The sequence below is a fragment of the Nipponia nippon genome, unplaced genomic scaffold (genome assembly GCF_047370975.1).
Source record: "Nipponia nippon isolate SJK-2023a ecotype South Korea unplaced genomic scaffold, ASM4737097v1 scaffold_10, whole genome shotgun sequence".
Classification (NCBI taxonomy): Eukaryota; Metazoa; Chordata; class Aves; order Pelecaniformes; family Threskiornithidae; genus Nipponia; species Nipponia nippon.
Genome location: NW_028262291.1, coordinates 19,900,001 through 19,926,302, shown reverse-complemented (window position 1 = coordinate 19,926,302; position 26,302 = coordinate 19,900,001). Strand labels below are relative to the sequence as shown.

Here is a 26,302-nt window from a genome sequence, read left to right as displayed (position 1 = left end):
GTAGCTAGACAGAAAGGCGTCACCTTACCTCCCTTCTCATCAAAACTTCTGTGGGGTTATTTCAGGTGTCAGTTATGAAAAGCTGTGCAGTAGGAACCTCTCCAGTGAACCTCTACGAGGTTGCATCCCACTATTTGACAAGTAGTGTGGTAAAGCACCTCTCTGTACGAGGTCAGATTAATCTTTTTTTTTATGGAGTTTTACATGAATGCTTTGCTTTGGGATTGTTGTTTCTCCATGCATAAATCTTTATTATACCAATAGCCTGCAGCCCCAGTGAAGCAAAGCAAAACTCATTTTTATTCTTTGTATTTATCACCACAGTGAGAGAACTCATTTGAAAAGGAGTAGTGAGAGTTTCCAGCAGCTGCGGTGGGGATTTGGGTGCTGTAAGCTTTCAGTGGGCTTTTGTTTCTCCCTTTTAAATTTGAATGGGATATGCCAATTGAGCATCATTCCCTTTGGGATGATACTGAGGATGGAACTAAAAGTGAACTTTTGTTGGAAGGTGCTATAGGAATAGAGGAGCAGGTTGTGCATGCATCCATGCATGCACTTTAGTCTGGTGGATCAGAAGATGTGCTGATGTGTGCAGGCTGTGCTTTGCAGCCAGCTCAGTCTGAAGCCTTGATTTTTACTTTCTGACATGTTGGTTTGGGTTCAGGCAGGGTTCTTTAGAGGGGGATGATAAATATGCTGACATGGAAGTGCTGGTAGCTTTTACCAGGTGGTGAATTTGATGCCTCCACCTTGAGGTTGACCTCGCCTAATTTACGTTTGCAATAAACGATACAGTGCATGTCTCTACTGTCTGCACACAGTGGGGTTACTGATACGTGTTAGTTATCTGTGATATAACAGTGTACTTTTTGTTAATGAATGCAAATAGTTAAGAAAGATAAAAGTAGAGGTTTTATTTAAAAACAAAAATATTTTTTTATGGAGAAAAAGCATAATCCTACTTATCTAGGTTTTGACTTTCTGAACAGTGTACATTAATTTTGGTTCACTGTATGCCTTCCAAAATCTGCAGTGCATGAAACCCGATTCCCACCAGTAATAGCTTGGAGGAACCTCTGAGCCTGTGTAGGGAAAGACTTAGACATGGTACATAACCATCACTGAGAGAAGTTTTATTCTAAGATTTCCTAAATTTTGAGTGCTTGACTTCACAATTTTAGCATCTTTTATGATGGCAATGTCATACCTATTTCTCTAATATGAACTGAAGAAGGCAGGAGCAGCACCATCATGGTCTTGCCAGGAGATCCAGCCCATGGGCTTCTGCTGCTGTACGCAGCAGCGTAGCTGGCAACAACAGCTGCCTGCTCTGGTCCTAAGATGGGGGTTTTAGCAGAGTTGTATGACTTGGTGTTGCAGGGGAAAACACTCTCAAGTCATGAAATTTCACTTAATTTATTGCCAATTAAGAAAAACTTTAGTTACTGGTTCTGGTATTGAGAAATTATGACAAACAATTAGATGCCTGAGAAGACACCTCAACTTCCTTCCAGACACCTTTCTTCCCCCCCTTGCCGGTCTCAAGTCCAGTCCCTGCACATTATACTCAGTCATGGGGATCAGTGTGAGGTGCTTTCCTTTTCCTGCCACTCTTTGTCTCTTACTCTTTTTTTTCCATGTCTCCAGCATGGGGTCCTCCACAGGCCACCATCCTCTCAAAGGCGTAGCTCCTCCTGGGTATCTGTCTGTGCAGGCGTCCCCTGCCGCTGCGCAGGCCTTGCCTTTTTCTCTGGCATTTCCTGCCCCAGTTGGCTACTGCCAGTAGGTCCAGTTTCTCTAAAAGTGGTAGCCGGATTGTATCCTAAACCAAACCATTCTCCATCTGCTGTTAGAAACATTCTTCCTCAGGCTCCCCTTTCTCCTGCAAAGTCATTCCCTGGCTTCGTCTGTACTGTCTCTGTGCTGGTGAGTGCAGGGAAGGGAGGAAAGCTTTCTTCAGAGCACAGGAAAAAAAGGTCCCTGAATTTTACTCAGTTCCTGGCCATACCTGCTGTTTCAGGTGATGTCCTGTGAAGTGGGACTGGAGGCCATCAGCTCTGAGGGGACAGCAGAAAGGCATTGCGCACATGTGTGGGTGCCACAGGAGTGGGGAAGATGCTCTGTGGGATGGTTTGCAAGTTGTCTGGTCACACGTGAGCTGCGGGAAGGATGTTAACAGGCTTTTTGTGGTTGTAGACTTTGAAGGTTTTAGCTGCTGAGCTCTCTCATCTCTACTGGATGTGTGAAATGCAGTTTTTTGAAGACTAATAACATTCCCACAAAAATCCACTCATAGTTGGGTAAAACAAAAGGCATGTGCCTGCAATCGAGCTGCACTTTGTTTCAGGTCTCTGCTCTAAACACCAGAGCGTGAGAGGATTTCAAATTAAGCCACCAGAAATTTAACCGGGGCAGAATAACATGCTTTGCCCTGCTTCATTCTTAGAAGTAACTGAAGTGCTATTTTTGAAGTTCTTCCAAAAGGTTTTATCCTTTAGACAGAAACAAGCTCAGAATATATAAGCATAGACAATTAAGGGTTGGCAAAATTATAAGCTGACAAAATTGGGGTCCTGTGGTAGGAAATGCTGATCACTTTGTAATGGGTGTGAGTCCTTCCTTTGTTCTAGAAATTGCCTAATGTAATCCAGGCTATGCCAGTGAATTTCCCAGGGAGATGGTGGTGTTCGTATGCACATTTTGGAAAAGCCATGCTTTATGCATGAGCAAAAAAGTACCCCACAGCCAAATAAAATATAGCAAAGTGTCTATGCATCTTTGCAGAGTGATGTGCTTTCTCCTGTTTCAATTAATGCTATGCAGCAGACTGAAATCGTAAATGTAAAAAATAAGCAAGCTGCACCAAGGCTGGTTTGCAAAGCCATACAGAAGGTCAGTGTTGGATGGTAATAATATGGAAATCAGCTTGGATCACAAGCGTGAATGAGTTCTGTGATTCAAAACTGGGCAGTAATAGGATCCAGTATTAGGGTCAGGCAGGTGTGAAGCTACTAGTGATGAAGATTTGAAAATAAATTAAAGACTTGTGGGGCAAAATGCAATGAGTTCTGTAGACAGTGTAATTGTACTAGTGGAATAAGGTATTTTCCACCTCTTGACCTTTTGCCCTCCATTCAGTCACAGAAATCCATAGGTTCAAAGGTTTGGTTTTGACTTACCGGGCAGTGAAGAAGCTCTGATAAGGCTTTGTAGCTATTAAACTTTCATAGGGTTGCAGCCTTGTGGTTGAAGCTAAAGAGATGGTAACTGGTTTTTTTTTCTCTTGGGGATAGAATTTCAATTAAGTCAGTGTTGCTCAGTATTAGAATTCCAGCCTTGCAGGCTACTAAGTGTATGGAGCTTGTGTTATAGGGAGCAGGACCTTTGCCTGAGCCTAAAAAGTTTCCAAAACTGATCTCTCTCCTTTACCCATCTTTGCAAAACTCTGTGTCGTTTAATGCTCTGATAATGCTTGTTCTAAAGTGTGTTGATGCTGCTGCAGGCCTGTGCTGCAGACCCATCCAGCGTCTTAACAAAAAGCAGGAGATATGGTTTTTCAGAAGTGTTTGGCATTACCAACAGTTCCTCTCACTGAAGTTGATCAGAGCTGAGGGCTTTAGAGAATCCACCTGAAATCCTTGTGTTAAAAGTTTTTTATCCACGCCTTTGAGCTTTTGACTACTGGGTTTTAGACAGTTCTGTGGCTTATGAGGAGAAAAAGAGATGGACCGACTTTGCTTTGATGTCTTCAGTACAAATCGGCCTCTTTCAGCTGAAACCTGTTGGTGATTTGTGTAGCTATGTGAAACTGCTTGTAAAGCTAACAAGCTATTTGGTGTGCCTTTCACTTCTCCCACAATTCCCTTTGAAAGGAGCTATGTCTTTATGGTTTATGGACCAGGCTACCTTCTCTTGCAATGGGAAGTCTAAGCTGTGGATTTCGCTGATATCTTGTTAATTGGAAAGATCTGATGGGAGGAAAAAAAATAAAGAAAACCTAGCCTGGGAAGAGTCTTCAAGGGTTACTGTCAAATAGAGCACTGGCCTGCTGGGGGGACAGATCTTTGGGGGGTTTTATGCTGGTCTACTAAAGTCAGTGATATAAATGAGCCATACGTATGCCCAGATATGTTGTGTTTCCTGACTAGTCCTTTACCTGCTTTTTTAAGTTGCTGCATGTTGCGTGCCTTCTGTTCTGCGGTAACATAGCAGCTTTGCATCTTGCTGCCTGTATGACTCCCGCTCCCCATTCTGCATGATCTGCTGAATGTACTTACTGTGCATCCAGAAAAAGCCGAAATAGATGTTGATAGTTTTTGCTTTTTGTTTTTTCCCCTGTCCCTTCTTCTCTTGACAGTTTTTTATCATGCTGTTAATTATATTTCTGTTGGAGCTCACTGTTGTGATTCTGTTCTTTGTCTACACCGACAAGGTAAGTCAGATTCTTCATTTTTCTTTCCCCTTCAGCAAATTTTTATGCCCCTTTTCCCTATAAATAAATCATGAAGCACTTGGCTTGGTATGCATATCATGCTTCTGTCTTCCTTGAGACAGCCCTCTCAGAAGGAGCGCTCTCAGAATGCATAAACATCCTTGCAGGACTGGGCTCCCTTGCTTGCTCATGTGTACAACTCAAGGTTGCAGATATTGCCAAGTGCATCTGCCATTTAAAAAAAACCCAAACACCAAAAACCCCCACAAAAAAGCAAAGAAGCCAACAAGCCTTAGTAGGAAAATGTAGGAAGAGACACCCTTGAATGAATAGGGTTTTTAAAAAATATGTTTACAATTTAAGAGCCACATTAATGTTGTTACAAAGGAGGTGTCCTTAGTGCAGGCAAAGGCAGATAATTCATTATCTTTCCAAGTTCCTCCTTGCAACATATGCTTACTTAGATTCTAGTGGAAAGCCAAGGTAAATGCATAAAACTTTAATAAACAAAGCTTTTGTTTGTGGTTTCAAATTTTACTTATGTTTGACCTTTGTTCCTGTGCTTACTTGGTATTTCTGTTGTAAGGGCAAGATTGCCTATCTGAATTATCTTTATCCTTAAAATAATTTTTCTAAAAAAAAATCTTATATGAATAAACCCAAAAGAAGGGCATAATTGTGCATAACCTGCCTATTCAATCAAAATCCTCAAAGTCTTTTACAACTGAAGACTAAGGAAGCTTGAAAATCACAGGGTAGGTGGCAAAATTTTACCATGAATTAACAGTCATCAGGTACACGACCAATAAACAGCTTCTTTTGCAATGGAAAGAAAAAATAGTGAAAAATAAATAAAAATTAAAAATAACCACACGAAATATCAAAATAAAATGAAGATTAACAATAGACCTAGTTATATTCAGTATGTTTAGCAATAACCTGGATGAGAATTGGATAAGATGTCAACATTACTTTCTAGAAAGGCTCTGAATTAATTAATGAACATTGTGAGTGATTGTCAGGTGCACTTCTGAAGGACTGAAAAGAGCTAGGTTGCCGGATGTCATGCTGTAGCTGGAACATGGAATTAACTTGCAAGGTAATTAAAGTAGAAGGGGCAATTTAAAATTACGTGTATACGCTATTGGATTCTGAATTACTTGTAACCTCTTGGGAGAAAGATCTACATGTCATACATGACATCTTAATAAAGGCATCTACTTAATATGCAATGGGCCTCCAAAACCCAAATACAACACTTGGCGTATATTTAGAAAGGGAATCAGTTAGAAAATATAATCATGTCATTGTATAAACTGACTGAGTCGCCTCACTGTGAATTTAATATTGAGTTTTGGTTACTTCATTTCAGTGAAGGGTAAAAGAAATTATTAGAAGAGCTAGAAAGGTGTGAGAGCGCAGTCATGAAGAGGGATTATGGAGACTACCCTGATTCAGTTTGGGAAAGGAAAGAGATCTTCTGCTTAAGAGATCTTAAGAAAAGAAATGATAGCAGTTTCTAAAATAATGACATATGAAAGACCTGTCCTGAACACAGAAGAAATACTTGAAAATAGTAAGTAATAGGTTTAAAAGATAAATGTTTCTTATGCTCCACATCATCATCTTGTAGAATTTCCTGTTGTTGGCTGTTGTTGAGGCTTATAGTTCGATAAAGGTGTGGATATGGAGGGGAAAAAAAAGAAACAATTAAACATTTTTATTCATGAAGCAATCAGCACTGTTATGTTGACAAGTATGTCACAGAGAATGTTGGTCCTTACTCTTCAGAGGTAAAAATAGTGAAAAAGTTTCAGGAAGGATTCCCTCTCTGCTTCAGCCTGTTGTTTTGCAGTGGTTTTTATTTGTTCTTAATAAAGCAATCAGGAAATTTAACTTTCCTCTGAGTCATGTACTGTAGGTTGATGCAGGAGGTACACTACCGTTGTCTGCAAGATCAAAACAGAGTCTAAAATATGGGCTCCAGTTCAAGTACATTTTTACTGAGTTAAAAAATTGCTGTAGTCTGTGTATTGCAGATGATCAAATTTGAGGCTCTTAATGTTCCTGCATGACTTTAAATCCATGATCTTATACTTAGGAAATCAATAGTTTGTCTCTGTGTTACAGTCCTGCCTACAGAATAAATAAACCAGCAGCAACCTAAAATTTGTATTTTTGTACAGCATGCTTAGAATTTGTGTGCTGGCTTTCATGAGGTGAAGAACAGTATTGACACGTGTACTGGTATGGGGAAGTAGCTAACCCAGACAAGTCCACCACAGTAATTCAGTTAACGCAGTTCCTTGGAAATTCAGTGAAGGAACAATCTACACTAACACTTGCACATCCGAAGAAATTAACATTAATTTTGTGTGCAAAAGCAGAAAAGGACTGTACAGATTAAGACTTTGAGGGCTCCTGTATAATTCATTCATAAGTATATATATATATATATAAAACAATCAGCAGTTTTTTCAAGTATCTGGTAGCCTTCTGTTAATTAGGAGTGTATGTGCATGTAAAATTCTTCCCAGGATAAAATGGGTTCAATCGTTATTTTCTGTTTCTGGCTTGAGAAGAGGTTGAATAATGGATTCCCTGGCACTTTTCACTTACTCCTACTTTGTCAAGTGGAAGGACTTTGGAGTGGATACTTCGTCCCTTGCTATGGAGTTTAATCAATCCTCTCCTCTTCCTGTGAAGCAGGGCGGTGATATTACCCTATTTAGGTGGAGAGGCAGGAGCTGAGAGAGTTGCCTGAGGCTCTGCAGGCAGCTGGAGCCAGTTCTAAATTTAGAGCTCTTGGTGTTTTGGTTGATGGCAAGGGATTTTAGAGACTGAGCTGTGCCGACGGCGGGGCTGGGTATTGCAGCTGACTTAATAGCACTTGTCCAGTGAATGATGTCCATTTTTTTGCTTCCGCTGTAGAATGGGCTCCTTCATCAGCTTGGGAGAAGCCCCAAAATTACCTCTGCCTCTCATTCTAGTGACTTGGCAGCAGCCTCTCTGAGCTTTTAAGCAGCCAACTTGCTCCCATGCCCTAGAATATTATCTTCCCTTTTCTTGTTGGAGAAATGTTTGTCTTGATCTCATGAGATAGATGCTGCCCTGGACTTCACAACTCTTTCACTGAACTGGCTATGTGGTCTGATGTTGTAAAGAGGGAGGGGCTTGGAGAAAGCTCAGGAATACATAGTATAGGAAGGAAAAGGGGTAATGCCTTGCTTCTTGGAGGTGCACTGTGGATCTCTTTGGCAGGGCCTGAGCTCACACCTTGTTCCCTATTCCTCCAACTGTCCTGGCTGGTTACATTGCAAAATATGAATCCCTTGAGTTCTGCAGAAGTGAAATGTGGGCTGTGTGGAAATAGGATGAGGAAATGCATTCCTACGGGATGGCTGTCAGGAAAAATATATAGCACTTTTATTTTGACCTGGCTGTTCCCAAAGCAGCAGAGTGATTGGTTCATAGGCTGTCTGCAGCTTTAAGTTGGCACCTGAGGGACTTGGGGGCTCCTATTGGTGTTTGTGCATGTTCACATGCAAGTTCCCAAAGTGTAGCTTTTTATTTTTTTGAGAGTAGAAATATCAGCCCAAGAGATCATAGAATCATAGAATCATTAAAGTTGGAAAAGACCCTTAAGATCATCGAGTCCAACCGTTAACCTATCACTGCCAAGTCCATCACTATGCCATGTCCTCGAGCACCACATCTATCCGTTCTTTAAAAACCTCTAGGGATGGAGACTCAACCACCTCCCTGGGCAGCCTGTTGCAATGCTTGACCACCCTTTCGGTGAAGAAGTTTTTCCTAATATCTAACCTAAACCTCCCCTGGCGCAGCTTGAGGCCGTTTCCTCTCATCCTATCACTCGTTACTAGGGAGAAGAGACTGACCCCCACCTTGCTACAACCTCCTTTCAGGTAGTTGTAGAGAGCAGTAAGGTCTCCCCTCAGCCTCCTCTTCTCCAGGCTAAACAACCCCAGTTCCCTCAGCCGCTCCTTATAAGACTTGTTCTCTAGACCCTTCACCAGCTTCGTTGCCCTTCTTTGGACTTGCTCCAGCACCTCAATGTCCTTCTTGTAGTGAAGGGCCCAAAACTGAACACGGTACTCGAGGTGCGGCCTCACCAATGCCGAGTACAGGGGCACTATCACCTCCCTGGTCCTGCTGGCCATGCTATTCTTGATACAGGCCAGGATGCCATTGGCCCTCTTGGCCACCTGAGCACACTGCTGGCTCATGTTCAGGCAGCTCTCAACCAACACCCCCAGGTCCTTTTCTGCCAGGCAGCTTTCCAGCCACTCCTCTGCAAGCCGGTAGCGTTGCATGGGGTTGTTGTGACCCAAGTGCAGGACCCAGCACTTAGCCTTGTTGAACCTCATACAGTTGGCCCCAGCCCAACGATCCAGCCTGTCCAGGTCCCTCTGCAGGGCCTTCCTACCCTCCAGCAGATCGACACTTCCACCCAACTTGGTGTCATCTGCAAACTTACTGAGGGGGCACTCGATCCCCTCATCCAGATCATCAATGAAGATGTTGAACAGGACCAGCCCCAGTACTGAGCCCCGAGGAACACCACTCGTGACTGGCCACCAACTGGATTTGACTCCATTTACCACCACTAAATTTATTTCAGGCTAAATTTATGCCCCCATTTGAAGCAGTCCAAACTCCAGTGACATTGCTAGAGTCATGTGAATGGTTATGTGAATGGCCACCCATCTATAGCTTGAATATTCTCTTTAGTATGTTTTATTTTGATTCCATTAATACAGAGCAGCATTTGACATTGTTAGAAGTTGATCATTTCTGTGTGAGGCTCTGTATGTATTTATAAGAGATCCATGGAGTACTGATAGGGTTAACCTTAATTTTATTGTGATAAAGAGAAAGCAGCAGAGCCCTATCCTGTCAGAGGCTGGATACTCCTTATATTTCTCAACACCAGATTGGACCCTCTTAGAATATAAATTATGCTAATAAAATGCATAGTCTTGTACCAGTTTTAACTTGTATAATCCTTCTGGTTTTAGCATCTGTATTTATTTTTACTGTGATGATTGTCCTAGAGGCACAGAAAAAAAAGTCTGTATTTACTTTTTTGCAGCTGTAATACATCATTTTTTTTAGTAGGTTTGTTTGTTCAGATGTCTGCATTTTTTTCTGATTTATGGGCAGAGCTATGGTGCCGCTATTTAATGCTCACAAATGGAAGAACATAACTCAACCACCATAATGTGCTTTTTTTTTTCTTTTCTTTTTGAAATGTCAAACTGAGTAACATAAGCCAGTTTAAGGAATCACTGACTATGATATTTGATTATGGGAGCAGTTACTGCTATTGGCAACTCAAAGTTAAGACCAGAATTTTCAATAAAGATTAGGCCATTAACTCACTTGGGGTCCCTGTGAAAATTACAGCTTAAATTCCATGCCTGCTTAGCTGTGTTGAAAATGGCCCCCAGAATGGTAGAGGATTGAAAAATAATAGCTACTTCTGTTTTTCATGAGATGTGTGAAAATGCTTGTTTTCTGTGTCGCAGTAAATTGTAATGAGTTCCTCTATAGCTTTTACTGCTAGCTTATAAAAAACACGATCTGTAGATTGATGCATTTTTTGCTTTATTTCTCAAAACATTTTAAAATTATTGTAATTCCTGATTGATATTTTTCCTGATCCCATACAGATTATAGACAGCAGACTAGAATGTAGTGGGTATCATTTCAAGTATAGCTCAGTCCTCACAAGCTCTTTCACATTTGGCTTTAAAGACAAAGTGGGAAAAACTGAATCTCTTCTGCCTTCTGCACTCATGAGCAGTTGCTCATAGAAATGATCTGATGCTGCTGAGCCACTCACCAATATGAGGAAGGGGTTCACAATCAAACTGAAGAAATTATTTATACAGAAAGTTTAGTTCAAACTTACTGCAGAAACTGTTGTTCTCATTGAGCTTCTGTCCAGGGAGCTTAAAAGTTTTCCATGTTTGTCTTTGACAGAGCTTCAGTGGAGCAGGATCTCTGCTCAGGTAACAAAATGCCTCGTGTTCCTAGTCAGCCTAGCATGCAGGGCTGTGCAAGGCGCACACAGAGAAGATGTTAATCTTTCTGAAAATGGAGAAACGGAGGCGAAAGTGAAGGGACAAGATCATCCAAATTGTATGCAGTTTATAGATGGTCTTAAGTTACTAGAAAACAACAGGCTTTGGAAAGCCCCACAAAACTGGCAGGGTGGTCACTCTGCACCACTCTTCAGTCAGATGGCCTGCCTTTTCTACCAGTGTTTCTTCATGGGTATTTGACTTTGCCTACACCGTCCCATGGTCACATGTTTTAAAACTTCTTACTGTTGAAGCTTTTGAGCGGTGGTAGAAATATTGGGTCCCTATACCCTCCTTTGCCATGGTGAACATAGCTGTTCCTGCTGCTGTGCAAGCCTGGGAGAATCTCAGAACAATATCTGCGTGGGTAGTATCTGCGTTTGTCGGCATGCAGAAGGCTCTCAAGAGGACAAGGGCATTTTTAATTCTCTATGGTATTTCTGCGGGGATGTGCTGCATTAATATAACGTGCTTCAGAGCGTGCAAGTCCTGGTATGTGCATGCAATGGTTTCTGAGCAGCCTGTGCATTAATGCTTTATTTTTCAGTTAGAGCTCCATTTGTTTTGTTTTTAAAAGAGCTCTCCACACATTTAGTAGTTCCTGGCATATAGCATCTCTCTGGCAGTGTTCTGGAGTTTCGTTTTTGCATAAGTGCTGACATAGCTAAAAGCTATTTCTCAGATAAACAGGAGTAGCATTGCAGGCGGATGTGGAGGAGTCTATAGATTGTCTCCTGGACTGCGATGCACTGCAATTATTGTTCTGTGAGGGTGATGTGTTAGCCCTGGTCAAGTATTTTATTTCTCTAATGCAAAATAATGTTATATAAATGGTGATATAAAATAAGAGAAGACAGAAGTGTCTCTGTGGTTTATTTTACTTGGTAATAAGCTTAATTTTAACTAGTTTATTAGCATTTCAGTACTGGTGTCACACAATAGGGAGTTGCAGAAATTTCATCAAAAGAATTTAATTATAGCCAATTCGTTTTGGCTTCTTTTCAGCAAAGCATTCAGGCATAGGTTTAAATCTGTCCCTATTCAGAAGATAACTTAAGTGCGTGCTTAAATCCATGTGACATGTTAACCATATAGTGAAGTCTTGTCAAGGTTGAAATGCACCTTTTGTGTCTCTCCTTTAAAAGAAACATTGCTAGGGAAATGCTAATGACAGTGAAAAATTCTGGAGATTGTAAAGATGCATCACATCTTTCACTCCATAGGGAATTTAGTGAAAAATAATGAAAGTTTGCTTTAGAGCATTATTGGTTATCTTTTTCTATTTGTTCTGAACAGCTTTCCATTTAGTATTTTGAACTTCAACAGATCACTTTAACCTCTTTTTAGGAAGGATGAGACGAGGGGGATGGAATTTATTTGCCTGTGTGGCTGAAAAAAGCAAACACACCAAAGGAAATCCCAATAGTTTCACTAATTCATTTGTCAAAGGAGGATTTCATTGAAAGTGCACCTCTAAAATGCTATTAACAGGCTTGTTGAAGGATAGCAAAGTATTGATGAAAAGAATTAAGTGCATGCTCAGAAATAGGTGTTATTTAGGAACGATAACTGCAGATAAAAAGCATTACAGCTCCCCACTGGGAACTCTTGATCAATGGTTGATCAAGGCCTAATTGATTCCTTGAATAAAGTGTTAGCAGGGGAATGGGTGTGGGGAAAGGAAAATCAAACTTTCCTAAATTAAGCTCCATGCCTAACACGAATACTCTTTGTAAAGATTAGATAATGCAGTAGCCTGTCAGCTCTTTATGCTGTGTATCTTCCTATTTTGGCTGAGTTCAGAAATGAAGATGAATGTAGGTGTGTCATCCTAGTCAGTACGGATTTTTGTTCATATTTCAATGAGTATAGTATTTTTCGTGTTGTCCTGCTGCCCAGTTTGGAATAGTGCTTTTTCTCAGGAGAAATCCAGTTCCGACCTCCAGCCTAGCTGACTGGGAGATTAATTCCCAGAGCTGTATAGATGAATCAAACACAGCTGCTGCTGCCATTATGCCTGGCTTAAAGCCAGCCAGATCTATCTTTTGTTTCCTGACATTACTAAATTCATCTGAGGTCCTCCTGATAAATATTTGGCAATGGATCAGTTAGCCTACAACAGAAAAAGATGTATCTGGGCTTCCTTCTTGCTGGTTTGTAATCCCTAATTATAGGTTAATTCATAATCTCAGGAGCATGTCAGAGTATATCTTTGTTGTGGGAGCACTTTTACGATGATTTGTTTCTCATACCCATGTCTCAAGTTTCAGGTTTCATAGTAGACAAAATATGAGTGGTGCAAGTCTTCAGCCAGCCTCTCCGAAGGAAAATTCTAGAATACAGTAATGGTGGTTATTAAATACATTGCACAACTGCATGCTTTTTGTCCAGGCATCTTAAAACACATTACAAGTGGTGAGTAAGTAGTTCAGCTCCACTTTTGCTGATTGGGAGAAGTGATGTTGAAGGCTAAATCCTGAAGGTGCAGTGTCTCCTTGGAAATACTTAGTGCTCTCATGTCCGAATGAATGTAATGGGACCTTACTATTCCAGAGGGCAAGTTTTTATGTGACTCATCTGTGGTCAAATAAGAAGCCATTTCAACATCTAGGTGGATCAGGAACTGAATGCACGCGGGTATTCAGTGCTGATAGAACTCAAGTGAACAGCACTGGTTTACATACACGTGATCAACACTAGTTTTAGCTGGTGACTGACCTCCCCCAGTTTTGCATCTGTTCTAACTGATGGTACACATTGTATGCAATTTTATTTGAAAAGGGAAGAATAGCAGAAAGAGGAAGGAATGTTTTAGAAAGGCGATAAAATAAATAATTAAGGCAGCTTTAGACATTTAAATACAGGCAACATCAAATGCAGAGGGATGACTGAGGCAGTATATTGAAACAGACAGTACATTTTTTATTCATTCTACGAACATTTTTGATGTGTCACAATGTATCTCAGAAAACATTAGAAAATGACAGTAAACTAAATGTTTAACATTTTTTACATATACAAAAAGAGAAGGGAAGATGACTTTTTGTGTTATCAGACTGTAAAGAGGCCAATAGCATACAGTCCTTGTTTTGGATTTGTCAGCTGAAGAATAATGTGGTGGGTAGACCACTTTATTAGGTATAATTTGCAGCTGAAGTTCTTTCAACTCTTCCTTTTATTTATCTCAGCAGTGGTATACACAGAGTGACTCCTAGTTGAAATGAGGAAAGACAGATCTGTTGATCAACAGCTCTAAACCGTTATTGGTTCTGGGTTCTCTTAGGGTGGAGTGTGTTGACTTTAAGGCCAGAAATCATGTTCACGTGCTTTATATTACCCCAACTCCATGATACATACAAGGCATCCACTGTATAGTGTAGCTTCTCGTTGGAAATATTGCTGCACTGCAAGACAGTGTTGTCTTTCTGGCTGATACTTGTGGGTTGAATCCTTGCCGCAAAGTTCAGGGGTAGGAAGGAGGCTCAGCAAGTGTTCTAAACACCAGCCATTGTACCTTTTGAAATACATTCCCAAACTTACAAAACCAACATAATCAATGGTGATTACCAATCAATGGCAATCAATAGCTGTTTGATACCAACCAAGTATATCTGTAATCATCTTTAATAAGGACTAATTATCTTTAATCATTTGGGATCTTGGGCTCCCTGAATCTTTTCACAAATGAGCACCAAAATCAGTGATTGACTTGACAATAGGAAATGACTGAGCTGGAAGAGAGAGAAGTAGATTTTGTATAAAGGGAAAAATCTTAACAGGAAGCAGAGAGAGAACTTTATTTTACAATTTCTGAGTGCACACATTTCCCACTTGAAGCTTTCAGTGCCTCTGATAATTTGGATGATGGTAGTAACACAATTTTGCTACAGTGTCCTGGCATTAGCAGTGAAGGAGGCATGTACAACAATTGTTTTAACCATGGCACAACATTAATTCACTTTGTTGTACTGCAGTTATTTTGTGTACCCTCTTCTATGCCTTTAAATTGCAGGGGAGGCATCCTTGAGAACAGAGAATTCTCTTATAGGTTCAGTTCTTTCTTGTTGAAACCCATTCATTTACTTACACTCCCCCTCCTGCTACTAATTGTCTTTGATACAATTTCTTAATGAGTTTTTTTGCTGTGATAGATTATTGAATTATTATACGGCAATATATGTTTTTATTTTCTTGCTTGCTCCATTTTGCACTTTACTGCCATAAGCCAAGGATGTTGTTGCTCTGCCAGACGTTTTTGCCATCTGTACCTTGCTACTCTGAACCACAGGAAAGCAGAACAATACATGTCATCATCTTCAGCTGTGCTGATGTTGCCTCTGTTGACAAAGTCCTAACCTCAGCATTAAGGAAACCTTTTCAGAGGTCACCTTGAAAAGCATATTGAAGTGCAAACTGAATTGCATGTTAAAAATTGGTAAATTATGTAAATGAAGTAAAATGGAAGAGATTCAGAAGACCATTTAAAGATATTTAAGAAAACAACTAAAAAGTCTTTCTCTAGAGACTAATGAAAGTAGAAGGTCATGAAGCACGTAAGAGAAAAAGATTTTGATTCAAAACCAGGTGTTTGTTAGATTTATTGCACAAGACATTTAGTTTTTCTTTTGAAAATTCAGGACCAAAGGAGTTGCAGTAGGATTTGAATTAATCAAAATTGTTGAAGGGATATTGAAAAGCTGTGAAGAGGATCAACGTTACTCTCTATAAAACATGCACACACAAGAAAACATCCTGCAGATTTCTTTCAAGTCCACCTTTTTCTCGATGAATGGGGAATGCATTGTAGTTGGCAGAAAAGCAGCTGAATACATTCAGACAAAGAGAAGCAATGCTTTTTTTTCAAGGTCAGTTAGCTTGGGAAAAAAAAGAAATTGATTTTCTTTTGGGGACTGTGAAGAAAGCAGGAGGAGAATGTGTTGCATACCTTGAAGCGTGTTGAGACCAGACTGGTATTTAAGTAAATGTCAGTGGAGTGCCCTTGCTGCTACCACTACTGCTGGTGGCCATTCAGTGGCCAGGTGTGGCTTCCCATAGCTAGGTGTTCTCAATGGAAGCCTGGTTCGTGCTGTCTTTGACACTGATTTATGTACAAATGCAGAGGCAGCTCTTTCATAATGACTGTTGTTATTGCAGAAGAGCACTGAGCAATGGGGATTGCTTTTCTGATTGCCTATCATAAGTTTTCTCTCTTTCATGTAAGTGTCAGTTTTCATGTAAGAGTATCAGTGAGAGATGATTAGATGAGTAAGACTAGGACACTGGAATGGATCTCTGCTGCTCGATATCACAATTTTGCCATATCTATTTTAAGCCATTTAGGTGTTTAGTTACATGATACAGTATCAGGTGTCAGCACAGAATCAATATACAAGTTACCATTTTCTATATGGTAAAATCCTGGCCCCAGTGAAGTCAGTGGGAGCTGTGCATTGTCTTCCACGGAGCCAATGTATTATCCTTAATTTTAGGATTTTTGTAATCTCCTTCCCACCTTCCCACAGGGTGATCCAAATAATGCTCACTTGAGTGTGTCAGATGGTGTATTACAGTGCTATAGGAGATTCCTCTGCATGGCAACTGCAATAGTCGGGGAGTTCTGTTCTCTAGCATAATGTCTTAATCCTGCAATGCAGAATGTGTGGGATGCTGCTGCCTGCTAAGAAACTGGTTGAACTTTGAGTGCAGAAAAATCATGCATTTCCAAGAGAAATTAAATTAATGAAATCTAGGTTCCTGTGGATATTTGTTTCCTAATCTCTGCTGTGGTAACTTGGCTTTGCCATCCATGTTCTCAATGACTGTCCAGCACCCTTGCTATGGTACAGAATCGCAGAATTGTTCATTTTTTTGCTTTATAATTATTTGTTGAAGGCGTATAATGGCAAGAACTTTGCAATAACACAGTGCTCCCTCTGGTGCATCCCATAGGTTTGCAGTGATTAAAGAAAAGGAGAATATTTGAGTTAAAGGCAAATATGCAAGTTAAAGCTTTTTCTCAGTGGTACTTATTGGAATGAGTGCTTTTCACTGTCATTTATTTGAAATGACTTTTTTTGAATACTTACCTTGAATTCCTGGAATGTGCTTGATATCAAACTGCAAAGGGGGCAGCAGGGAGAGACCTCATTCCACACTGAGCTGGACTTTCTGAGGATTTAATATGTCCCTTTTCCACATGGTTGTTTATTAGATTTTGTGATTGGGTATGGTTATATTTTTGTATTCATCCCATAAGGATCAGCTAGTGCTATGTAAAATGGAGAATGTGGCTTTTGGCCTCCACATCTTTGGTGGGGCCATGCAGATTCCATAGGAGTAAGATTCTGGATTCCTCAGGCTCCTCACTCCTGATCCAGGGGCAGTTCCTAGCACGCTCCATAGACACCACAGAACTGTCAGCGTTACTGTGTAGCTCTTTGAGGAGATTAGACCAGGCTCTGAAATACAAAACTACTCTCCTGCTTGATCTAGGAAATACAAAGGCACTTCTCTGATCTAAAGACCTCCCTCCACCCATTCCGGACATGTTTTGAGCAATGTTCCGCTGGAGTAGCTGGCCATTTGGAATAAACCTGTTTGCTGCATGCCTGGAAGAGCTATAGTCTTCTCTGTGAGGCTGGGGCAACACTGTAGAGAGGCTCATGGCATGTCCTGGTGTGAATTTGCCTGTATGTGGTCCCTGCTATGTCCTGTTTAGCAGATAGATGCTAACAGCCAGGTTTAGAGATGGACAAATGAGCTCTTTCCACGTGCTCTTATGAAACAATCTCAATGCAAATGAGTAACAGGATATTTTAAATCACTGTTTCACAGACTGTGTGTGTATATTTCTGGTCTCAGTAGGATGCCTTGCAGAGTTACAGCCTGTAAGGGTCACTCAGTAAGTCCTTATGTATTCCACAGCTTTTATGTTTGAAGCTGATACATCTCATTAATCTCCTTTTTTTTTTTTTTAATAGTATATTAAATTCAAGGATTCCAATATCACTCTTTTTCAAGATTTTTCCATGTGAACCTTTCTAGAGGAGATCAATTTATCAGAGAAGGGTTAAGGAGTCCTATTCTATATAGATTCTTGTGAAAAGTGGCACGTTTGGGAACCAAGAAACAAACTGATGAGGGCATAAAATGCACTGTTTGAAGTGTGTTTCTTCAGTCACACAATTATTTTCTTTCTCCTCAAAGACTGTTTGCCTCGTTCAGCTTAACATCGTGAGTCCACAATTTAAATAGCATGAATTAAGAGGATCAAGTTTCTGATCTCTGAAAGCTTGCAATACCCTGGTTACTCTAACCTTCCAAGAGAAGAGGACATTGAGATGTCCCCATGTCAATTCTGACTTGCCAATCACTTCACCTTCTGTCCTTGAAACAATTATCTAGTGGGAATTTTAGGTTGCACGCAGGCAACTTGTGTTCTGATTGAACAGAATTAAGTGGAGTTAAGTAGGCAAGAATTTGACACTTGTTACAGAGGTTGTTCTTAGCAACTTCTAGGTGCTCTTTTAAGTGGTGGTGGTGGAACCTGATAAAGAGAAAAATTAATGCTAAAGGAAAATGAGATTTTACAGACAGTTAACTACATCCTGCATAATAAAAATGTATTTTTAAGCCGAGAGTGATTTGGGTGTCTCTCCCTTGTTGACCCCCTTTGGCATAATTTAGAGAGGCTTGAATTTTGACACTTCATGAAAATTAGGCCTGCTAGGGTGTGAAGTGGGATGTCCCGAATCCCCTCTCATGTCTGCAAGTCATCTCTAAGGTAGAGTGACAGTGAATAGCAGTACAGTGGTGGGACTTGGATCAGTGTACTGCCTACCGCAGCAACACACTTTACAAGGGAAGAATTCCTTGGGTAAGAATGAATCTTAACATTCTGTTTTTTGTGTTCTGTGACCACAGTGCTGAGCCTCTCATACTCCCTTTGGAATATGGTTTTGCATGGAGGGTAACGATGCATTTGTATTAAATAGTATATAGGTTTGGATCACTTCCTTTGGTTTATCAGGAACTAGCAGCTCACCTGCTCCCCCATTTCAAGCTGAAATGGAAGAATAAGCTAAACAAGTCTTTCATCTCAGCAGATTTTTATAAAAGTGAGTGGGGAATGAAAGGTGAATTACATTTTATAAAGTAGGAAGTTAAATTGTCCTTCCACTCTCTAACTCAAAAAACCAGGAAAAGTCAGGAAATGTTCCTTGCTTTCTGGATGTACCAATATCCCTCCCCAGGTCTGGGCTGTCTCAGAACGTACAGTAAGGGCTTTAGGATTTGGGAAGAGTGGCTGGGTGGGTCTTTTCCTGCATATAAAGCTATTTCTTGTAAGAAGTATGTATGGCACCTGAAAGTGAATTTGTTGATTTGCAACAAGAGAAGAAATACCTAGGCTGATCCCACAGGGCTCTGTGGCTTCACCTCACCCACAGGGTCTTCCTTCGTCGTCCTTATCAGGGATGAGTTCCTTTTTCTCACCTCTACAGTCAGCGACTCTGGGCAGCAGGATTAGGTGGGGGGAAAACAAAGGTTTTATGCTACTGCTTTTTTCTCAGGGTGTACAGGCTGCTTTACCTTCCCACATCATGCCTGGATCAAAGATTGGCATTGCTTATGAAGGAATTGAGTGAGGGACTATACTCTTTGCCAGAGATGAATATGAATATGATTGGTCCCCAAGCTGGGAGTAATGTTTATTACTAAACATTACGCAAATTGTGGCAGAAATGGCTGTTCAGGATTCTCCTGGCAGCATTTGTTCTCCGGCTGTCCTTCTATCCTAAGGAATGCAGTCTGACGGCATGAGTAATTTAATGCGATTAAAAGCTAGCTCCCAGTGAAAGGAGTGATGAGGGAGATTCTTTACTTATTCCCCATTAGTCCTGAGCAGGCTTGCTCATGAATCCTGTAACCTTGGCAGCAAGAGAACCTCCTTTTGCTTTGCTATCTGCAAGGAAATGAATTACACAAGCATAGAAATTCATGAACGCTGAATACTGCAATTAATTTTGTTAAAGTCTCTTTATATATTTAGTTTGGGAAGAGGAAGGAAGGAGAAGCTTATCACCAACTATGAGTCTGAAGCCACAAATCTTGCACAGCTTTCACTTTGAGATAAAAATGGATCTATAAGGAATGCAAGAACCCTTTGTTTATTTTATATATTGTAAGAATGAGAAATGATGAAGGCAGTAATGTAAAATAGTGTTAACATCACAATCCCCATACTGAATTGATTAACATGGAGAAAACACATTAATTGCTTTTTTATTACTAGTCTGAAAACTTTATAATGGCATTTATTGGAACAGAACTGAAATGTGAATGGCAGAACTATATAAATCTCAGCTCGTACATGGTGGCCTAAACACTGTCTGGAAATGTTTTTAAAAAAAAAAAAAAGAGTCCAGACTTTGAACCTTGCCAGTTTTTCCCATTTAATCTTTCATTTGTACATATTAAGCAGGCAATCATATTGCAGAGGAGAAGTTGGATGTAAAGCTGGATGTATTGGATGTGCAAATTTTCTCTCTTTATGGCCAAAACAGGTGCATGTAAATGTTTCATCAGCACACCCATTAAGTTCCCAGTGGTAAATTTAGCCACAAGCATTTGAGAGGTGCTTACTTTGCATTTAATTTAGATCTAAAAAAAGAAGTAGCAGGTTTATTTAAAATGCATTATATTCAGCTTATTTTAATATTCTTATTCTCATATATTCTTATTCATTATGTATATATAAAAAATAAATGAGAAAGTCACAGAAATACCCACACAGCTCAAAGCGATGAGGGTAGTTGTTCTAAAATAGGTAAAATCAGGTTTAGCAACCAGCCAGTCATTTCATGAACTCTGTTTTAGTGAACTTAGAAATAACCTCACTGAAGTCAGAGAACTTCTCCCAGACAGAGCAACCCCTTTATCCTCTCTTTTTAAGTTGCACCAAATATTCCTAATTTTTCATACTGCTGCATAGTGCTAGCACTGTAGGAAGTTGTGGTTCTTTTTCATCTTTCTTTTTCTTATCCTTTCTTGTGGGCAGTGTCAATCAACTTGCAAATTGCAGCATGCTCACATCTGATTGCAGTGGAGGTTTCTTTGCCATGTACTTACAGACTTTACAGTGTTTACTCTTGCTGTGGCACAGCCTCACTCTGCCGTAGGTAAGAAGATGCAGAGACTTCTGCTTGTGCATCACCCACCTTCCCATGACAGCAGTGCTTTGCACCACATCAGGAGTTGTGCTTTCTTTGGGAGTTGCATTGAAGTCGCTTAATATGTGAAATGTAATTTTTATCATGTCTGTTCAAAATGGGTGGCCAGAAATCATAATTGCTGGGTGAGGGGAATGATGGTATGATAAATAAAGTACAGTAAATAAAACTGCTATCTGGAATTAAAAAGAAATATATTCCTGCCTGTCTTGCAAGTTGCACTGAAGGGAGATAGCTACAAAGTATGAAGATTTTTCTTGGTAGGATCATATATATATAAGCCTCTGTGTATATAACGGGCCTCTGAGAAGAATACTTGAATGCCACTTGTTTGAAAACTATCTACGTGGTGAAGAACTATATACAAAATCCCTAAATATCAATCAAAATATAATCATCATCTTTCTACTGTTTCAACATGTCCTCAGCTAGAATCATGGCATTCAGGATGGTGAGGGATTAAATTGATAGCAAATATCTGGGCTTCTCTGTTGTATTTTACTTGCTTTGGCACGCTTTTGTTTATTCCCTTCTCTTTCAGAGGATGGAGTTTTACTGCACTCCATCCTTACAATATCTCTGTAAATAAGAAGAAAACAGAAAACTTATTAGAGTTTAGCTCGTATCTTCATACCCAAGTTTTAGAAGATAATTTTGACAACTTCAAAAACTCTTCTTAAATTGCCCACTAGGGGGCAGGGGGGAAAGACAAACTAATTTTTTCTGTCTGATTTTTTTTCCCCCTGACAAAATGGTCTTTTGTGGCAGAAGGGAGCACATTTTTCCACCTTCATCCCTTCCTATCTTGTTTCATCACAAGTCACACTCCGTTAGAGCCCTAATATTTCTATCAATGAATGATGGATTTGCCAATGGTGATTTAAGTTTCAAATTACTTGCAAAAACGTAATGAAGCCTGCAAATCATGAATTAGATTTCAAAGAAATTGTCTCTGACAGTTAAAAACTACAGGGCCAAAGTAATTTCAAGGGTGGCGTTTTTTCCCCTCTATAAATTATGTATCAGGTCAAAACAGAGGTGATTCTGTAGGAATTATTATTTTTTAAAGCAAATCGCAATTTGTCTCTTGCTGCAGTAGCTTTCTCTTATTGGTGTGTAGCAGGGTGGGTGACATGCTCCTGCAGAAGAAAATTCATCTCTGCTGCAACTAGCTGTTGTGAGCACCAGTCTGCTTCTGATCTATATTTTCCATTGGTTTGAATGACTGTTTCTAATCCCGCTTCCCAGTCTTGTGCCCTCCTTACTAGACTGCTCAAACCAGTTGTCTGCTATGGACAAAAATGATACCCTGAGGCTCTCAGCCCTTGTATTTATAAACGGAGTTATATTTTTATAACCCCAAGTGTTCTTTGCAGGTTTAAACTGTCCCTTTTGGCAACCATTTTGCCTGTGCAGGAGAGGACGCCTGCTGCTGGTTTGCAGTTTCACAAGGAAGAGAATCCCTTTATTCAAAAGTGCATGTGGGGAATTTGCTGGTGCTTGGAGCATATTCATTTAGTTAATTAGATTTGTGAAAGATAATGAGAAGTTTCCTATCCTAAATTCAGAATATTTAATGCAATTTGGAAACAGTTGTAAATCTATCTAAAATAACCAGAAGAACCGTAGTTACCCTATTGATTCTTTCCTGACTTTCTTTTCCCCAAAATCCAAGGAGATAAGAGTAGTCAAAACTATTTCAATGTCCGTCCATCCCCCTCCCCCCCCCCAAAAAAAAGGGGGGGGGGAGCGCAGAGAGTATTTCTAATGCTTTAATAATTGTGCCTATAGACTTTATTTAGATTTGGTGATTTTCTCTGGGCTGTGTGGTAACATGGTAGTCAGCATGTTTCTGAATGCTGTCGGTCTCCCATTTGGTGATGGGAGCTACAATTTTACAGACTTAAATTGAAAAGCTTTCTAATACAGCTAAGAAATGAACAGGAGTGATATGCGTTGTTTAGATGTGGCATAAATAGATAATACAAATTCTTCTCCTCTCTGTTAATTTTTTTTGAATTGACTCTGCAAATGAACCCTTTTTTCATCAAACTTTTGGTGCATCTTTTCCATTATTAACATTTATATTGGTTGTTTCAGAAATTGTGGGGTTTTTTAAGCCCTCACATAGTTTTGGTGAAAGTCATCCACTGAATACCCAGCTTTCATAGTTTTCCACGATTTTTTCTAATTTGTTAAATGACTATTTTTTTTTTCCCCCATATGTCTGCATAAGCTGTCTTGGTGGGAGGAAATTCAGCCCTGGCTGATTAGTCTAAGCATTTCTGTTGTTCTGTTTATGTTGTAGAAAGAGGTGAGTGCAATGGGTTTTAGTAATTGAAACTTGTTTCAGTCTTCTCAGTTAAGGATGCCAGGACTCATTTACTCTATGTATGCTGGGTGTCATTTTTCATCTGCAAAGCTGCTTTATGCAAAGCCTGAATATCTGTTGCTTTTGATTTGCATGGTTTCAACTCTGTTTCGAAGATTAGATTGTCTGTGGCACATTTATCTTATCAGCAAATTGTCTACGTGATTAGACATTCCCTTTTGCAAGACGGATACTGTTCTTCATTGCTCAGCCTCCAGCTTTACAGCACTTTTGATTCTTGACTGAATGCTTCTCTTACAGACGTGTGTGGATTTGGCTGTAAGGTCAGTTATTACCACTAATGTGAGGTTAGCAAAGAAATCGTTACTGCTCAGTGAAATCTGTTCATGGGGATGTGGCCTTTGCAGTTTCAGAACAATTGGAATCCAGTCCCTGTCTAAGACTTTCTGTAGTGCTATTATGGTCCTCGTCATTTTAGCTGTGCAAATCTCTTAGCGGTGCTAATGAGCTCTGAAGGACCCTTGTCTGTGTTGACAGCAGAGAGCACCGTCACATTTCTCCTTCAGTGGAGCATTTTTAAATTGCGTGTTTGCATGTGGTGGTCACATAGCCAGTTTCTCAGAGCCTTTCATCCTTCAGGTACACTCTGGCTCTTATGGTATTTATGCCCCAGGTAATGGCTCAGTAATTTCTGAGTTTTTCCTCCTGTCGGAGTTGTTGCCACCTTGCTCTTTTGACACAACACAGTTTGAGAGTTGTGGGGTTATTTTCATTGTTAATATGCTGCAGTGACTCTGTCTGTGTTTCACAGTTATTAGTTCTCTTGATGACTTCCAAATCTTCCAAAATCTGGAGATATGGACTCTGACCACTGACCTGAGTAGCACTTGAGAAGAATATTTTTAATACATGTATTTATGTCCCAAAGCAATACTGGTTGGGTGGGGTCTTCTGAAATTACATGTTCAACATGTTTTCTGTGCTAATTAGAAAGGTAAGTGGAGCCACTGGCTTTTCTTTTTGCTCTATTTGTCTTCACAGATGTGATGGCAAGAATTTCCACAACGCTATGTCAAGAAGTTTAGTAGTAGGGAAAAAACCTGATACTGTAACTTTCTTTTCTGTTTTGGAAAGGATATCACAGATAAAGAAACTGTATCACAGATAAAGAGACTCTAATAATTTTTTGATTATTGCATTCTCCAGCAGTCAAACCCAAGAAAGGTGAAAGTTGGCATAGCAAAGACTTCCCCAACTGTTGTTGTTGTCAGACTGTGTTGCATAGTCAAGCAGTTCTTGTGTGATCACTGGAGAGCTGGCTTCTGCTAGTCACAGAGGTACGCAGCTGAGAGGATGTGGTCACTGCCTCTTGTAAAAGTGGTCATGCTTTGTAGAAGAATGCGATTTAAATAGGATCTGATTAGGAAAAAAATATCACAGGTGTATCATAAGAAGGAAATGGTCTTTAGTAATTATCATAAGTGCCTTTTGATGCTCAGGTGAAGGCACTGTATATCCAGTACTGGTTATTTTGTTAGATTCTGAACTAGTATAAATAGTCTAAATAGCTACGGCATCTGTTAAATAGTCGTATCATCAGCCCGTGGAGCTATGCCAGAGCTTTACCAGCATTGAGAAGCTGCCGGCATTCCGTGTATGAAATCATGCAAGATAACATTGGTGGTGAGGCAGAATGACAAATACAACTCTTTCTTCTTACTATGTTGGGGGGGGGGGTTGCCTTTTGCTTTTTAATATTTTCAAACTTTTAGCATAAACCATGAGGCCTCAACATTTTATAATAAACCCTTTTTAAATAAAAGTCAAAATTCTCAACTATAGCTACTGGATTCGGTAGCTGGAGTATTCTACAAACCTCCATGCAAGTACTATGTGACTTCTCAAAGTATCCCAAAAGCTGGCAATATTGGTAAAAGTACAAGGTTGCTCCTTTGGATTATTGACTCGTGTGCAGACTAATCCTAGCCTGCAATTTCTTTAATGCAGGTTTAGTTTGGGTTTTTTGTTACCTACAGGTTTTTCAAAAAGCATTCTCTTTGACTCTTTGCTATTTAATGTTCAGGTTGTGCAGTTTGTCATCCTGGCCAAATAGGGTGTTTTGAATTCCCCTGACAGAAGGAAGAAAATGTATTAAAGGAAAATGATCAATGGTGAATAATGAATAAACATCAGAACAAGTCTTAGGTTTTCATTCTTGCTAAAACTGCCTTTTCCAGTGTTTATAAACATTGTTATGAACACCTCACAGCCTTTCAGTACCTCAAAAAAACTTCACAAGGCACAAAAACCTGCACTTTGCACTTCTGTGTGTATACATTTTATTTTCACTACAGCAACACTTGGGGGCCTCTGCTGTTGTTTTTAGGCCTACAGGATCATGTAAGGAAAATTGTGATCCCAGCTCCAAACATCTTTGAATCCCATAGGAGATTTATTGTTATTGATCCATGTCTCTTAAATTTTGAAATAAGTATGAAGGCATGTCACAGTCACATCTGAGTGAATGTGAGCTTTTACTGTGTTTTGGGTTGTGAATGGCAGATGGTTTCACTGCAGCTAATCACCATGCAATGTTTTCTGAAATGGTTACAGTTTAGACGATGGAAGTTTTTCAAATGAAAAGTTAGTGGGATTCTGAATAGCAGGGCTGCACACAGGGTCCTTCTCTAGAAGAAAGATACTGCAAAACTAAAGCACCGATAGTGAGTGACTGCAGCAGACAGGACAGTGTCTGTGGCTGTAAGTGGCCTTTCCTGCTGTGCTCTGTGTTCAACACAACCCTGGTTGTGTAGATCGGGATTCAAGCCAGATACCCTGACTTTGAGAGTATTAATTGGGTATAGACTGGAGATGGACCTGGCAATGCCACACCCTGCCAAGTCAGTGCTGCGATATCTCAGGGAAGTATCTGGGAGGACAGCTAAGGGACAGAGGTGGTGTTACTACTAATGAAATTAAAGGAACCAAAAGGACTCAACTGTTTGGTCTGACAAAATAATCATGTGGCATTGATTACTGAAAGTTATATTGAAGGCACTTTTTGCTGTTTGTCTAGGAGTCCTGACTTTTTGTCAGAGAGAATAAAATGTGTTTGCCAAGGAAGTTAAGGCAGCACAGCTTAGAGCTGCTCACCTGTGACTCCTTAGGCTTGGCCTCTCCTGTGCAGCCACAGTACTGGGTG

At 40.1% G+C, this 26,302-nt stretch overlaps 1 protein-coding gene across 24 annotated transcripts in view; it reads left to right on the top strand.

Moving 5' to 3' along the window:
• The window catches only part of TSPAN4 (tetraspanin 4), a 443,271-nt gene that overhangs the window by 386,264 nt on the left and 30,705 nt on the right, over window positions 1-26,302 (top strand). For 22 of the 24 annotated variants that reach the window (XR_015701873.1, XM_087745837.1, XM_087745828.1 and 19 more), the window contains one exon: window positions 4,358-4,432. The exons of the other annotated variants lie outside the window; for them this stretch is intronic. Coding sequence is in view for 21 of the 22 variants with exons in the window: in XM_087745837.1 (XP_087601963.1) it covers window positions 4,358-4,432 (75 nt within the window). In the remaining variant the exon portion in view is untranslated. The remainder of the gene's footprint in view (window positions 1-4,357; window positions 4,433-26,302) is intronic. 24 annotated transcript variants of the gene reach the window in all.